Genomic DNA, 17,531 nt, shown 5'->3' with positions numbered 1-17,531 from the left:
AAAGAAAAACAATTAACCTGTTTAAACCTGACACCTCACAACCTGACATTTGATACTGGTGAACCAATTTACTGTACATCTTTCTTTCATATGATGTTTTTTGCATTATTATGTTGTTGTTTGTCTTTAAATGTCTCAATGTATTGAATATACAGGATCTTAATGGAAAGAAGCCCTGCAGGCTTTTCTCGGGCATCCTTTTAGCATTCTTTTGTATAAATCTGTGCCACTGTGCCTTGTTTTTGCTAACTGTTAATAAAGTATTTAATCAATCCATCAAACACCTGGTTTGCTCATCTTTCTGTTGTGCATAGCCTGCATTAAGGGGGCATTTCACCAAAAACACAAATTAGTTTTATAGCCTATATTCCAGAGGTGGGAAAGCATACTGGCGCCTCGGCCCATACAGTACATGACAATCCCTAACTGTTCGTACAAGGTTGTAAAGTTAGGAAAACGTTGCTTTGTTGTCAGGATCCTCAAACATCCCATAGTCATAGTGTATATATATATAATATTGTTTATTATTGTGATATGTTGTTGTATTGTCCAGAATTCCTACTTAATCTGTTATGTATTAAGCAGATAAATAGTTAAATAAATTAAGTTAAATAAATTAAGTTATTTAAAAATAAATGAAATATTTTGTAATTCGGGGAGCTCATTGAGAGCGATTGTGGAAATGTGTTTAAAATACCGAGACAGCTGAGTGCAGGATTCATTAAGGACCACCAGATAGCGTTCAGCCTGTAGTGATGGGTGGTAATCATTAACCTCTGTGGCTAGTATACTTCTTAATCTTTATACAACACTGGCTTTTTCACTGGAGTTTTCTGCCAAGAACTAGTACTGTGAGTGTCAAATAATCCATTTGGCCATAATAAAATAATGATCTATGAATTTTTATTTGCTTTGTTTTCTGAAGATTTCTCGAAGATTTCTCGTCAGTATGTGTGTGTGTGTGTGTGTGTGTGTGTGTGTGTGTGTGTGTGTGTGTGTGTGTGTGTGTGTGTGTGTGTGTGTGTGTGTGTGTGTGTGTGTGTGTGTGTGTGTGTGTGTGTGTGTGTGTGTGTGTGTGTGTGTGTGAGCGCAGTGTTCCAGGAATAACAATGTACTGGTTCACATTAGTGTAATATTTCAACCAAACAAATATTGTTCGTTTCGGTAAAGACATTTCATCAGTGATTCATTTATAGTCATTAACCAACACTGGGGCTGTTATTGAACACTCCTTGGATTTATGGTGCATGGCTCACACTGACTCACAGGCACGGGGTAAAGGTTGACATAACAGTGACCAGCTCCCAAGCGGAAAGAGACCGCATTCTCTGTGAAGTGTTATCATCCCTACTAATAAAATAATAAAATGCACTGACATCCAGTAAATGCTCAACATTTGTGAAAGAAACAGGCGGAAGTTAGACCCTTTTTAAACCTAAGATGATTCTAAACAGAATAGAACAGACACTTGAACATAACATAAAAGAAATACAAGGTCATGGTCAATGTGTCTTTATTGTTATGTATGTTGTATACATAAGATTAAAAATGATTTGTTCTGATTCCTCATACATTGCATATTCTTAGACACAATTAAACAGTATAATACTACAGTTAAACAGTCCTATATGATAATATAGAGCCATTTAGACATTTATAGCCTTTTTAAGCAGTCAAATGAATCAAATCAAATGCAAACCACAAGACATATAGCTTTGGAATGTTGTACTGCAATAACACTGTACAAGCAGTTTCTTAATATCCTCTGCTGATGAAACACATGGTTTAACGTCTCTCAGATTACCACTTTAAACTCTGTTAATATTAAAGCTACGGGGAAATCTCATAGATAGACATGATCAAATGCCATAGAAATGATGTCAGCAAAATATGGTATATCTTTCCTATTTAGAACGTAGGTCGAAAACGTAGGTCTCTACAAAGTTGCCATCTATGTGATCATTGTAAATGCACCAAGCATTACCCTCTGCTCTGTACTGTGATATAAGAAATTACAGTCAACATTGGTTCTCAAAGTGGGGTCTGGGGACCACCAGGGGTCCTTGGGGGGGTTCCAGGAGGTCCCCAGCAAAATGTGTTAATATTATGACAATACTTTTAACCACTTTAACCTTTTATACTTTGGCTATTTTTGAAAAATCGTGAAATGTGTGCAAATCTTTGAATATAATATTTTCTAAAGCGAACATTCGCGACTCAAATCTTTGCTTCTGGGGTCGTCCCTGGAACAACATTTTTTGACATGGGGGTCCGCGGCCAAATACATATCGTTTTGGGGGTCCTTGACATGAAAAAGTTTGAGAACCACTGGTCTACAATACAATACATGCAAGGATAACCAAAAACCAGGATCAGGGTCCCTGAACGGGCCCAGGCCCAGGAGCCCAAAGGTCAGAGGGCCCTCCAGAAACTTGAGCCAACTAAAAGACACACACGAGCGGACTGGAAACAAAAATCAGCCTAAGAATTTAAGTAACACTGCCACTGGCCCTCAAATGTGTTATTGTTGTATTATATAAAAATACTAAAGTAGTGAAAGCACATCAATGTGCGGATCAGTCAGTCTATCAAGTAAATTCAAACTAAAGGGCCCCAGCATGATCTGATACTGTACGGTTTTACAAACTTGTGCTTGTGCGGCACAGGGTTATGTAACTATGTATATCTCAGACACTTCCTGTTCCACTGACAGAAAGATAAAAAAGAGAGAAGTATTATTAAGTTACAGCAGCGGTCAAATTCTTTTTATCATCAACGTCATGTCAGGAGCAGACTGGAAATTTTAATTACAGTGACACTCATATAATATGTTATTTTTTTTATATAGTAGTAATAGCACATCAATCAGCTGATCAGTCATCAGTCATCAAATAAATACAATTCAAAGGGCCCCAGCATGATAGTCTACGTATGGGAACAGACCCTTATGGTCTGTTTTGCAAAGTCAAACCACACAGTATTGGACTGCACAGGCTTACAAAACTACCCTATATTTTGACACTTCTTGTTTTCTTTCACTCTAACGGTTGTCTAACCAATGACAAAAAGAGAAGAGAGAAGAGACGAATGAAAAAAAAAGAGAAGTATGACTAAGTTACAGAAACCTTTGATGTTGTACTTTTTTGAGGGCACAAAGGCCAAATGCAAGGGCAGCATGGCCATCAAATAAAACAATGATTTTAAGTCCTGTGCAATTTTAAGTCCTCTTTACTACATGGCTTCTGTGAAATTCCTGCCCTGTCTCACACAAAAATGGTGCTAAATACTGTGGTTCAATGTACGTACTGTATGTGTAGGCTGCATGGTTCTGGCTGTATCACCAGCATGCATTTGTGTGTTAGGACGGGAGGGGAGGGTGTGGGGACCCTGGCAGTCTCAGACTCAGGGGCCCATGGACTCAGCATTCTGGGAGTTACTACTTACAGTAATTTACATGCATCTGAATATGTTATGCACATGTGTGTTTGGTGATGTGAAGAACTCCAACCAGTTTTCCGTCAGCAAAATGGTATTTATTGGTGCAAAAAAAAACCCAATATAAATCATGAACTTTGCAAAAGCAGGTATCAAGTAAACAAAACAATAGAATGCAAACAGGGGCATCTGGGGGTGTGGCTCAGAATAATGAACAACAGAGCTTTGGAGCTGCTATACTGTAGCATTATGTTCTTTCAATGCATCTGAAAGTGTGTATAACTACTGGGTAGAGAATACCACGTGGTTTGAACTCCAGTAATAATAAACTAAGGAGGGACAAAGGGTGGAGGACAGAGTTCATACTTCAATAAACCAAACACACTTACAGTAGACTTAACAGTTCCCACTGGGTCACATTAAGCATGATTTATACTTTGTGGTATGACAGAGTGGCATGCTAAATATAGCCGATCTACACGCTCACAACGCGTCGTACTGTGATGCATTGTGATCTTGCATATCGACTCTTTTCGGTGTATGACTGTCTTACGACGGATTATAAAGCATCCTCCATTGAACAAATTACAAAATGCAGCTTGTGGCTCTGCAGTCTCATTCAAGACTATACAGTACAGTACAGTAATCACTTTTGTATAAAAATAAAAAATTAACTTCTTGAATACAAATATTAAATACACTTACAGGTATCAGAGTCCTCATAACATTACAATTGTGGCACATATTATAATACATCCTCTAAAGCATTCAACACATAACACATTATATTTATTAATCTGCTGGATTAATAAATATAGCCTTTGAAAAGTGCAAACATTGATAACTTCCCTGAAGTTAATATCCCTGATTGTGTACTTGAGGAACATGTTGGCAAAGAATTTCAGATCAGATTAGACACAGAATACACTGAACCACTGAAGGGCAATTTAAATATTGTTGCATCACAAATATTTAAACTATCATTAAAACTACAAGTAAAATTGTTTGGAAAAATAGTATACAGTAGGCCCATCTCTAGGGTAATACAAGTATTAATAATGTAGCAACCATACAGTTAAACCTGAAGTATCAGCCCAGTGCAGGTTACTGTAGATACCATTTTACGAAAGTGAAACAAATCATACAAAATTGTTGTTGGCATGATTAAAACATGGCTTATGGGGTAACGTTAAAGTGATGAATTTGCTTGAAACAAAAGCATCAATGCTTTTAAAGATAGGAGAACCTGAAAAGTTGGTGGGTTTAACGCATACTGTAGTCCTTTGAAATTAAGCTTTTCACCTCTGGTACTGTTACAGTATATGGCTAATAGCAATGCATGAGAGGGGTTTACAGTATTGGAGTCAAGTCAAGTCAGGTCAAGTCAAGTTTACTGTATAGGTCTCAAAACTGGACCAAAATCAAACAAACCAAGCCAAAAATCATGCCTACTGAAAGATTTTCACTGCTAACGTGCTTTTATCTGCCAGCTAAACTCAGGTTTCACCTTGAAAGGAACTGAACTTCGGAGTGTAGATTTCTCTCACTAGATGTGGGCCAGCTTGGCACATCTCAGCTGACTGTAAAACATAATGGCATGGCTGCATCTGAGAGGGTCTTTACTTCCGAACCTCAGAGTAGACAGAAGAGTCGCCGTAAGCAGGCTGAGAGGCTGCCCGAGGAACAGGTTGAGGACCAGCCAACTGTCCAGGCTGAGGGGCAGACCTCTTCACACTGTGCATGTGAGCATCGTAGGTAGGAGGGGATGATGTCCCTCCTCCGGTCCTGGTCCTGACCTCGGCGTACTCTGTGGGTGAGGTACCCAGGTTCCCCAGCGGGACACTTCCACCGTCCTTCCTCCGGAATTGACTGACGTCTGCATAGTTCACTTCCTAGAGGAAGATTTGAAAGGAAGAGATGTTAGTGGGGTTGTCTGACTATTACCTACAGTAAATCAGGGGTCTTCAACATTTTTCAGGCCAAGGACCCCTTGGCTGAGAGAGAGATAAAGCAGGGACCCCCATTATATATTGTATAAAATATATTATTTTCCATAGATTTCATAGGCAGCTTCATAGACCTGTTTGATATATTGTCATCAGTGTGTATTGTATTCATGTTAATGTGGATTTTCAGACGTTAAACCACTTAAACCGTCAATACTAAGTAAACTTGAGCTTTCAATGTGTACTTGGTCTGCTTTCCCCCCCCCCTACACCAAACCTTTTTGCCGAAAATAGCAGATCTACAAGCTTGTATATCTGCTATTTTTGGCTAAAGTTCTCTGCAGAATAGGGATGCTTGGTTGAAGTGGTTAATGTAAAAAACACACAAAGATTTGGCGGACCCCCTGTAGTAACTCTGAGGTCCCCCTAGGGGTCCCGGACTCCCTGTTGAAGACCTCTGACATAAATCATGTTTTTTTTTGTATGAAATGTAATCACCCCATATGAGTTTTAGATAGGTACCTTAATATTACTCTAATATGACGTGAATATTACACGTTATTTTATATTACGATGTTATTGTGTCAAATGAATAATACACCAACATATCATTATTTTTTTTAGCATAGAAGCTACACCATTGGCTGTCAATTGGTTTCAAACTGATTTGTTTGTTTGTTTGTTTATTTATTTAGATGAGCTATAACATAAGCATACCATTTTGTACTCAGGTTTAACAAACAGAGAGAAACTGATCAAACACAGAAGACCATAAAGCCAATAACTAACATTTCCAGTCAGGGATACCTTTTTGTTTTTAAGCTCTAATACACTGTTGTTCCGGGTTCAAAGTCTGACTATAAACACAACCCTTGATAAGTAAAGATGACTGGAAGAGGGCTCACATCTATATTGACACAACGGTTGTAAAAGTGGTCAAAGACTGGCCTCTAAACTATGCATGTCCTATAATATAACACTATAAAACAACACATCACATTTAACAACCTGTTCTGTTCCTCAATGTCAAGTCTGACGGCGATCAGGATGTCCACAAATGTCACAAATGTGTGTGTGTGTGTGTGTGTGTGTGTGTGTGTGTGTGTGTGTGTGTGTGTGTGTGTGTGTGTGTGTGTGTGTGTGTGTGTGTGTGTGTGTGTGTGTGTGTGTGTGTGTGTTTTACCTGTTCCTCTGAGCATGCTCTGTTGTCATGGCCTGTACCTGCTAACAAGACAGATTGAGATACAGTACGTCAGGTCAGGTAGCAGTTTAGACTAGCCCATAATATTACTAATCATCAAAAACACATCACGCGTCCATGACAATATGCAAAATACATGGAGATGTACACACACACACACACACACACACACACACACACACACACACACACACACACACACACACACACACACACACACACACACACACACACACAAGACTTACAGCTGTCAGATGTACTGCCATTACTCCCAAATGTCCTGTGCAGATAAATATTGAAGTATTGCTTTGTTAGATTACAAATTAGATCTAGTGATTCTGTAAGCAGGCTTTCTTCAACAGTGCCATTGTTCAGCTTTGTACCTGTTTTGTTAATTTTTAACCTACAGTACAGGGTTCCTGTTTTTTCATTACATCTTTGTCATTGTTGAGCATTATACATTGTGATGTACAGAGGAACTTTTAGACTGGTGAAATGGTGAAAACATGACAGTGACATTTTAGCTGGATTGAAAATGTATATTAAATCAATTAACTCTATTACTAAATAAATAAATAAATAAATATGTTAAAAATAAAAAAAGGCATTGACAGTTTCATTCATTGTCAATAGCAATTATTGACGTAATAAGAATATTCCAATCTTACCCCTTTTTGTACAAATAGTACCCTCCCCCGCCAAATGTCCCTCCTATAATTAGAAGCACAACAATCACAATTGCAGCAATGGCACCATCCGATATGCGTCCAGGCGTAGTTGTTGTAGTTCCATTCGCTGGGACATGTGACAAAAAACAAGCAAGAAGCAGGAGAAGAAAAGAAAATTGTTACGATTATTTTGTTATTTCTACTTCATATTGTTAGTACACAAGGATATCGCATTAGTAGAAAACAAAACTGCTCTCCCACTCCAAACTAAACATATTGAAGGTTATAGTGAAGAATATACATGTGAAAGATTATATCAAAAACAACTTAATTAAAATGGTTACCCAGTATAACTTTTACATTTAGTTTAGAATTGTTTATAAAAGATTTCATTGAAACTAGAAAAAGTGCTCCTCAAGAGCACAGGTCTCCGCCACGTCAGGTAGGTTATTGTGACCTCCTGGTGGCGCTATAATAGGCCAATGTGAAAAGGGTGCCATTCTTCTTAGGCTTTTCACGGCAATCAGACACTGCATTCATGATTTGAGGCATTTTGTTGCAAAAAAATGTTTTGCTAAATTAGACCTGCTGGTGGCGCTATACCAGGCCAATGTGAAAAGGGTGGCACACTGCGTTCATGATTTTAGGCATTTTGTTCAAAACGGACCTATCCTGCAAACTTTGGAAAGCAATTAGCCAATTAGGATATAATATGAAATATCGGACACATTCGTCTTGATCACATGACTATAGAGATACTGAGTACCAATTTGCAAGATTTTTGGACAGAATCTGAAGGATTAATAGCAACAAATGTGTTTTACAAAAGTCAGCCTCCTGGTGGCGCTCTAAAAGGCAGATGTGAAAAATGCAGGGCAAAGGTTTTTCCTTGGCCTCTAGGGAGGGTGCGTGCAAAGTGTCACGCAGATCGGTGCTGTTATAGGTAAAAATGTAAATCAGCCTGTTATAGCGCCACCATGAGGCTGATTTGAAAATTCAAGTGTTTTTTCTTCCTTGGCCTAGTGGGAATATGCATGCAAAATTTCACGGAAATCGAATGCTGTGTTCATGATTTGAGGCATTTAGTTCAAAACGAACCAATCCTGCAAACTTTGGAAGCCAACTTAGCCAATCAGGATGGAATATGGAAAATAGAACAGATCCGTATTGATCACATGACTATAGAGATGCTATGTACCGATTTGCGTGATGTTTGGACAAAATCTGTAGGAGTAATATAAACATTTTTTTTTGCAAAAATCGGCCTCCTGGTGACGCTATAACAGGCCAATCTGAAAAATTCGTGGTACTTATTTTCTTTCATGCCATTGTCTATTTAATAATTATGCTGTGTTAATGATAAGACTTGCTATTTATCACTCAGAAAACAGACTTTGGTAAAATGAATTAAAAAATAAAATAAAGAAACACTGGACGATACTTACACGCCACCTTCAAGGTGTAGCTACCCTCCTGAAAGTTGATAGGGTTTCTGACTGTGCACAAGTATTTTCCGCTGTCTGTTCTCTTCACAGCACTGAAGGACAACACTCTGTTATTGTCATGAAGAGTGATGTCACTGCTCAGAGGTCGGCCATCCTTCATCCAGTCTCTGGTAGAGATGTTTCCTGCAGCCTCACAGGTCATGTTGATGGGCATTCCCTCAACTGGTTCATCTGTTGGTTGTATTATAACTGCATCAGATATCCTCTCTGTTGATGAAACACAAATATTATCTTTGAGGTATTTTACCAGTCCATTCCAACCTTGCATATGTTTTGTGTTTTGTTTACTTGGGTAAAACTATTAACCACATCCCTATTTTTGTGTGAACATTCAGCAAACATAACAGATCTACAAACTCACAACGCGTCGCGTTGCTCGGTGTTGTGAGCTTGTAGATCAGTAATTTTCAGTGAAGAGATCTGGTGTAAAACAAGGGAAACAAGGAGACGACCAAGTATGGACCCTGGGTGACTAAATATATAGGTTCAAGTGGTTAATTATCCCTGCCAGGGCAGAATGGCTGAACCTCCAGTGCCAATTTTTTTCATGGTGCTATAACACATCGCTTCATGTATTGCCCTGTCTTGAGTCTTCAACCATACAAAAAAGTTCCCTGGATTCCTTGGATCTTAACACAACTCCCTATATCTCTGCAATGTTGTTTTTTTGTTGCAAAACACACTTTTTGCTACTACTCCTAAAAAAAATGTCCAGTCTTTTTTTAAGATTCTATTCTGATTGGCTATGATTGGCTTTCAAAGTTTGCGGGTGGGGTCTGTTTTGCACAAAATGCGACTAATCAATTTTTGTGAATGAACAAACATTTGGTTTTCTTACACAATACTTAATAAACAATTCCACATACACTTTAGCATACAGCCATACAGCATAGCTTGGGTATCGCTGTAAATATTTTTAAAGAAGTTATTTCTCAAGTTCTTTGAGTAAATTTAATTTGGCTCCTGTTATATTCAAGTTTAAACACTGAATAACAGACATACCAAAAGTCAAACTCAAACTCAAAAGCCTTCAATGGCCACGAATCACAGTCGCAACATATCAAACAGTAGGCAAACTCTAGAAAATGTATGTTCTATATCTTTGTCTTGTGGATGTCGAAATAATAACAATTTCAAACGTTTTCATTCCCACTTACCCAGAACAGTGACAACTGAGTCCTCAGACATGTGATATCTCATAGTCTCGTTATTAAAGGCCTGGCAGCTGTAGTTACCACTCTGGCCAAAGTGAATGCTCATGAGTTTGTATTTTGATCCGTTAACATTTAACGTATGTCCATTCTTAAACCAGTGAAACAGTAGGGCAGTAGGATTGGAGTCAGCTGAACAGGAGAGAGTGAGGTTTGACCCTTCTTCATAGTAGCCTTTTGGAGGGGGAACCTGCACTGTAGTGTTTTCTGGGCCGACTGTAGATTATTTGCATAGGGGACACCAAAAAAGAAAAGCCACCAATAGATAATATTAGTAGGTGTAGAGATAAACTCATATAGCTGTAGAAAAGCAAGTATTTACTATGCAGCTTTTAGAAATTAAACCTTATAATAGATTGACAGAAGTTGTCAGACCAAGACAACCAAAATACAAAATCAAAGCAACTACTGTTCAGAAAAAAGCACTACAAATATCTGTGAGACATACGTATGCTATGTCCTTCTAAATAATGTTACAATAAGTTAATCAAGCTCCATATTGTGTCTTCACTTTGAAATTATATACTGCAAAATAGGAAGTTAAACATGCAGGTTAATAACTCACAGTTTATGTTGAGCTCTACTGGTGGACTGGTTTCATTATTGATGGGATTGATCACATTACACTCGAATGGTCCCCGGTCATGGCGGGTCACACTGACTATGGTGAGAGTGGAGCCTCCATCACCCTGAACTCCCTCACTGGGCGTGACCTCAGAGCTGCCATTGAACCAGAGGTAAGAGAGGGACGAACCAGAGGAGACAGAGCAGCTGAGGACTGCTGTGTCATTGAACTCCACATAGTCTGTAGTGTTGGCAGTTATGACTACATTGGAGACTCGTGCTATTGATGAAAAAGATAATGGTTTTCAATTTGCAACACCTCATTAAGGTAAAATGGTGCATGTAGAAGTTGAAAATCATTTCAGCAATAATTACTTGTGATGAGAAAAACGGATTGAAAGTTGAAGGCTTGTGTTCATGTATCTCCACGAAGTAACAAAGCAATCAGCAATTCAATGTTTGAACTCCTTATTAAAAATATTTGCTCCGTAATGCAAATTCAGAATGCAACTACTGAATCAAACTCTGGCTGTCATATGCTTCAGGTCCTTTATGGAAGATGTAGGAAAAATGGCTTCCATCACAGATTGTATGATCATACAACAGAGTAGACAGGCATCCCTTTAAGCCACATGAGGCTATGTTCTGTGTCTATACCCAGATAATTTTCACAATTCACATTATCATGTACATTCTATAGGCTTACATAAGCACATCGTTAACACATGTGTTATCAGTTAGATACTATTGTATATCTATGCTGCAGTTATTTATTTTTGGACCGCAATGGAATGAAGTCTTCTGAATTTTTGCGCTATCCGAATCATTCTACTGTACTATGCACCTTGATGAATTGTATCATGAATGTATCAAATAAATCAAAAATGTAATTGAAAATTGAAACTGAATTGAATTGAGTATATAGAGGAATAAGAGGAAAACATTGTGATTCTGTGCAGCAGATTGACATGTACCCCTTTTCTTCTGTTTTTCAGGTAAATGTGGTTATTTCTGTAAGAGAGGAATGTGGAGTAATGTAATAGAAAAACAGTCTGTTGATCAGTTTCAGTTAAAGAGTCCTGTTTAATGCAACGCGATTGTCAGAAATGATCAGAATATGTCTGTCTGTACTGTAGTTGTATTGGTAGTCCACTGAGGTAATGCACTATATGGAGGTATACTGATATGAATGAAAAGAAAAATACAAGATTGGTCTGTTGAAAGGTGAAATGTGAAAAGGTTTAATTCATGAGTATATATTTTGGGGAAATACTAGGGTAGGGTAAGTGATATTTTTTTGTTAAAATAAGTGTTAAAAAGCTCTATATTTTGACAGTACTCATTGCTATGGAGTGTTTGTTCAGTAACAGGAGTCTCCATGTTTCTCCAGCTCTTTATTAACCCTTGCATTGTGTTAGAAAACTGCATCCACTTGTGGTGTTAGCAGGTCAAATTTGACCCGTGATATAATTCAGCCCAAAATACTCAAAACAATATTTTTTTCATTATTTTTTTCTCCCACCTCATAGCGGACTTGTAATGCATTCATATCCATGTAAACACTTTTTAAAATATTATGTTGGGTTAGGGCTAGGGTTTCAATATCTCGTTTTCTATTATAAAAATGTTAAAATTCACTCATTAAATTTCCTATATTGAAGGCAATGGATAATGATGTTATCTAGCTATAATAGAATAATTAAGAATAATAATTAGAACACACTTCCACATTTTGTTTATAAAAAAATACTTGTTTTTGTTTTTTAACTTTAAAAAATGTTAATATTATTAAAAATAGTGACACTAGTGGTGTTAAGGTAATTTTTGACCCGTATACCATAGAAGGTAAAAAGTATTTTATTTTTCATAAACTCAAACTTTATTTTACTCCTGATAGCAAATGCTAATTGAGGACAAGTCTCTCTCACTCTCAAACACGTAAACATTGAATATTGACAATTTAGGGTGAATTGAGCCACACTTCTCTGCCGGGTCATTTCGGACCCTAACACCATAGTCCGGGAGTCATGGGGCTTAACGTGGTTTCGTCGGTTAAAGTTTTTTTCTCAACTGATTCTTGCTGCTGGGGGTCCCCTCTTAAGGATTCAAGAGGGTGCCCGGTAAAATCCCTTGGGCATTTTTTTGAATTGATTTACTGTGCATAACATGTCATAAATCAACATTTTTAATGGATTTTGGTGCTTCGGGTGTGAAGGAGTTAATATCTATGAAATGTTCTGATGTGAAATCAAAAAACAAAATTTTACACATCCACGTTCATTGATAAACACTGTAGAAATCAAATTTGATGCGCTAAATCAATATTTTTGCATAAAATGCCATAAAAAACGTTTTTTTGTTTTGGGCATTTAAGGGTTAATGACTAAAAGATGGTTGGCCTCAAAGGGTTAATATGCATTCATCCAAAAGGAAACATGACCAGTTCCACTATTAGACTTAGTAGAAAGCAGATCTGATGCATTTGATTTGATTTCTGTGCATGTTCTATTTCACAATATCACAGTTTAAAGATTAAGTTGTTCTGGGCAGGAAGGGGTAATATTAAAAAATGTATAAATATTAAATCTAATGCACTGTACACATCCACTTACATGGATACACACTGTAGAAACCAAATTTAAGCATTTAGATCAAGTATTTTGCATGAAATACCATAGAAGTCTATTTTGGGTGAATTTTTAATGTTTTGGGCATTAAGGGGTTAATAATAAAAACCGACAAAACCACATTCAGCCAAAAATCACCCTTTGACTCCCGGACTACACAAGTGTCACTTTTTTTTATAGAGACCATCAGAATTAATTAAAATGATGATAAATAATTGTGTTGCGTTAAAATGGCTATTTCTGAGGATATCATAAAGCCTCGTTCCAATAAAGAAATGTGAAGGGTACTTTTTACCTATTTAAACTTGAAAACGGGTCAAAAATGACCCTAACACAATGGAAGGGTTATACAGAAAAAGCATTCTCAGGTCGGATACCAATTTTATCCAATAAGGACAAAAACTCACACAGGATACATATTAAACCAGTGGAAGTAGAAGTGATGACACAAAGACATTTTCTGGTGCGACAGATCAAAAGCCCATACATTTTTCCCATAGAGATTTCCAAAAAATATTCATAAGTTATTTTAAGCCTATTCAATATTTGAATATTTAATATTATATACTATCATTAAGGAAACCTCTGTGGACAGGATCTGTCTGTTCAGAGTCTATCCTGCCCGGTTCTCCTCAATGGCTGGAGCAATTGATCTGAATTTGCACACGGCCATTGACCATTAGCATGTGCACCAAATGATGACGCCCGTTTTTAACTTTTCCAAAATGTAAGCTGTTATTTCACACTTTTACGTCAACACCGTCATGAACGAGCACTGTCTCTATCGAGTATGAGCTCTGTTGGGAGCGAGCGCTTGCATACCCCAAGTACTTGGCTCTTCTCCCCGTCTGTGGAGCGCTCTGCTCGAGCTCCAGTCCATGATGAATGAATTAACCATTAACCATTGAACTATGGTTTTGATAGATTAGCATGTAGAATAGATTAACAACGTGTTAACAACATCAACATTGTTCTTATAAAGCAGTTGGTTTGTGCATTTTATTCAGAGATTGGTAGCATTTACTTACGTAAATTGTAGAGATTTAAGGTGTGGTGCTTGCAGTTGCCATGCATGCAGGCTTTACATTTCAAAGTGTGCCACATTCTCTTTAGAGCTAAATTAGTTCTGAATTGGGAAGTTCTAGGTTCATGGAGGTAATTGTATATTTTCTTCTAAATGTGAATTAGCAAAAGTATAAAGTCCCTTTAAATGCAAACACCTAAATAAAGTACAATCAGACTAACATTCTTAAAACTGTTATGTGCACTACTTGAAATGTAGTGTGCTTACAGGTTGACAGTCATGGTGAGTAATGCAAACACTTTTCCCAGGGAGGTTTAAAAGATGTTTTTGAACCAGGTTTGGACCATTAAGTCTAGTTACATTAAAGGTTTTGACTAGCCAAGATGGCCACCACACACACAATAGCACACAGAAGTTGGAATGAACTTCAGTCTATTTCATAAATATGTATTTAAAAAAACGTTAAACCATCGTCAATGTGTGTATATCAGTTGTTCCAAAAGTTGGTTGGGTTGGAATACCAAAAGCAAAAGTAATCATTATGCAAAATGTCCCATTTCAAAATAGCTCCCTGAGCTTGTAGATCAGCTATTTTCAAATGGATGAAATATATATAGGGCTGAAGTGGTTAATGTGTTTTGTAATAATAATGCAAATCTAAACAGTGACTAGTATAAAATGTTTTGAAAATAGCAGATCTACAAGCTCACTGAGCTTGTAGACCTGCTATTTTAAAATGGCCGAATTATATATAGGGCTGAAGTGGTTAATGTATTTTTTTAATTAATAATCCAAATCTACAAAGTAACTAGTAACTAAAGTTTTCAAATATGGCATACCCTTTACAGACTTAAATGTATATTTAATCTCTGTGTATATTTATCATATTAAGTCACCCAGGAGGTCATTCAAAAAGCTGGCTAACTCAACTGAGGACTTGAATAAGTTTAATGGCAAAACTAATGTCTTCCTTTGCAACAGGTAAATTAATGTACCAATAGCTTAGTCAGTCAGTATAGCTTTTATAGGGGTAATAGGGTAGCCTAATGTGTTCTGCAGTGCAGTTGGTTTAGTTCATCTTCACCAGTACAAGTTAACACATTCAACATTATATTTTTCTGATGCTATTTGGAAAACTTTTTGATTCTGTGCAGTAGCCTACCCCTTTTCTTCTGTTTTTCAGAAATAATCTAATACTTCAATATGATATAGTGGCTGTTCCACATCAGACCTGTAACATCACCTGTGATTATAGCGCTGTTACTATTGCAAAATTTAAAGGGATATTTCACTTTCAAAAAAACTTTTGGTGATTGTATCGTCTACTCAGGCTTTTGTGAGCCCCACAGACAGTTTTTAAGTTGCTTGATTCAATATTTAGATATTAGATATTCATTTTGTCAGACACGCCCTCTTCCTATACAAACCCATTGTAACTTCAAACTCCATTTTTAACATGTTAGATTCATCAAAAACACCCGTCCTTGGTTCACCCGTCTCCTACCGCCCTCCAAATACGTGAGGGGGCCGTGTTTTTTCAATTACTTTTTTCATTTATTTTTAATATTTTTTTTGGAAAATGAAAAAAAAGAAAAAGAAAAATACAATAAAAAAATAAAATAAAATAAATTAAAAAAAGCCTCGGAAAAACACGGCCCCCTCACGCATTAGGAGGGCAGGGTGAGTCACCAGAACCAAGGACGGGTGTTTTTGATGAATCTAACATGGTTAAAATGGAGTTTGAAGTTACAATGGGTTTGTATAGGAAGGGGGCGTGTCTGATAAAATGAAAATCAAATATCTAAATACTGAATCGAGCAACTTGCAAAACTGTCTGGGGGGCTCACAAAGGCTTGAGTAGATGACAAAATCACCAAAAGTTTTTCTGAAAGTGAAATATCCCTTTAAGTTGACAATTAATTGTCATACAAATAATTGCGATTAACTATTTAATTGTGTTTTTGGCATTGAACATTGGAACATATGAATAAAAAGTAAATTTCTGTTTTTACCTTATACATAACATAACATAAATAATCTAGCCTACTTACCGTAGATGTTCATATTGGTAGATCCTACCGACGGCTGTTCTTGTCCAAGTATAGAAATAGAGACCTTGTATTCTCCACTGTCATTAAACGCCAGACTTCTGAGCTCCAGTGACACAGGAGATGTGTTCACGGTGGTCCTGTCTTCATATCCTGGTACCAAAAAAACTGTTGCTGAAGTAGTGGATTGTATTATTTTATTTGTATTGAAAAACCATTCTGCTAATGCAAATTCTGTCTGTATTGTTGTGGTGAACATCACACTCCCTCCCAATGTTTTATTCAGTAGATTTTTTGGTAGAACTCCTGCTCCATGGCTGAAACCTGGAGGAGACACGGCAGATTTAGGCAGGATTCTGTTCAAGTGGACATAATGTTCCTTGTTTTCAAGTCAGAGTCATGATCATCTTTATGTCACATCACCAATCCACAAAAGCACCAACCACCCCCCCCCAAGAAAGAAGAAGAAAAAAACTGCAGCCTCCAAGAAAAGTATAGAAAAAGCAGAGACAAGCCAGACAAAATATTAATGCTAATATTCACTTATTTCCAACAGCTTTGACCTGTCATTGTAGCCCGTTTACTACATACATTATGATGATGGAAAGTAGACAAGATAAAACAATATTGCTTACAACTAAAGCTATAAGAAATGCAGATAGGATTCATTCCACGATCATATTAGACAGGTTTTTGTGTAGCTCCATTAACAACCTCAGAGCGGAGTGAGAGGTTCTTAATGGAGCTAGTTTTTGTGGTGACATTGAGACGTCTTGTAATTTACTACACAAGGTAGCCCGTTTGTGCCCCCGTACGTGGATAAGCCTTCATTATAGTTAAAGGTGCTTACCTGAAAAGGACAAAAATACTGGAAGCATAAAAATAAAAAGTAAGGAATCCATCGCTCACTCTTCCGTTCAGCTCGGCGGTGACAGATGAAAATGGCAAGATCATGTGGTGTTGAGGAATAAATAACTGGACACGGATACGGACACCACGCACTGTTCCCTGCACCATCACACCCTCTAGTGGTGTAGCTGCGCGCGCGCGCGCGCGCGTGTGTGTGTGTGTGTGTGTGTGTGTGTGTGTGTGTGTGTGTGTGTGCGCGCGCGTGCGTGCGTGCGTGTGATCTTCTTCAAAACACTCTTTTTGCTGATTTCCAAACCTAGACTGGAGTCATTTGGCATTCAGATTTTTAGTATTCCATTAGATTGGCTGTAATTGCCTTGGCTTTCAGAATTTGTGGGAGGGGCCATTTTACATAATTATGTAAAATGGCCCCTCCCACAAATTGTAACATGA

General features: G+C 37.5%; 1 protein-coding gene across 2 annotated transcripts; it reads right to left on the bottom strand.

The window, feature by feature from the left end:
- Window positions 1–3,517: 3,517 nt before the first annotated feature.
- Window positions 3,518–17,146, bottom strand: LOC311041604 (cell adhesion molecule CEACAM1-like). 2 transcript variants are annotated; one of them, XM_084052063.1, is made up of 9 exons: window positions 17,080–17,146; window positions 16,233–16,553; window positions 10,532–10,810; window positions 9,913–10,182; window positions 8,696–8,962; window positions 7,251–7,377; window positions 6,828–6,862; window positions 6,565–6,605; window positions 3,518–5,327 (listed from the first exon to the last, which is right to left on the bottom strand). In XM_084052063.1, the coding sequence occupies exons 1-9, from the start codon at window positions 17,129–17,131 to the stop codon at window positions 5,055–5,057; spliced, it is 1,665 nt and encodes a 554-aa protein (XP_083908189.1). In that variant the 5' UTR covers window positions 17,132–17,146; the 3' UTR covers window positions 3,518–5,054. The 2 variants fall into 2 exon arrangements, with proteins under 2 accessions (XP_083908189.1, XP_083908190.1); XM_084052064.1 differs by having other exon boundaries at window positions 6,565–6,602.
- Between the last annotated feature and the right edge of the window lie 385 nt (window positions 17,147–17,531).

This window comes from Gymnoscopelus microlampas, assembly GCF_963454915.1.
Source record: "Gymnoscopelus microlampas genome assembly, chromosome: 3".
Classification (NCBI taxonomy): domain Eukaryota; kingdom Metazoa; phylum Chordata; class Actinopteri; order Myctophiformes; family Myctophidae; genus Gymnoscopelus; species Gymnoscopelus microlampas.
This window is presented reverse-complemented; position numbering and strand designations above follow the sequence as displayed.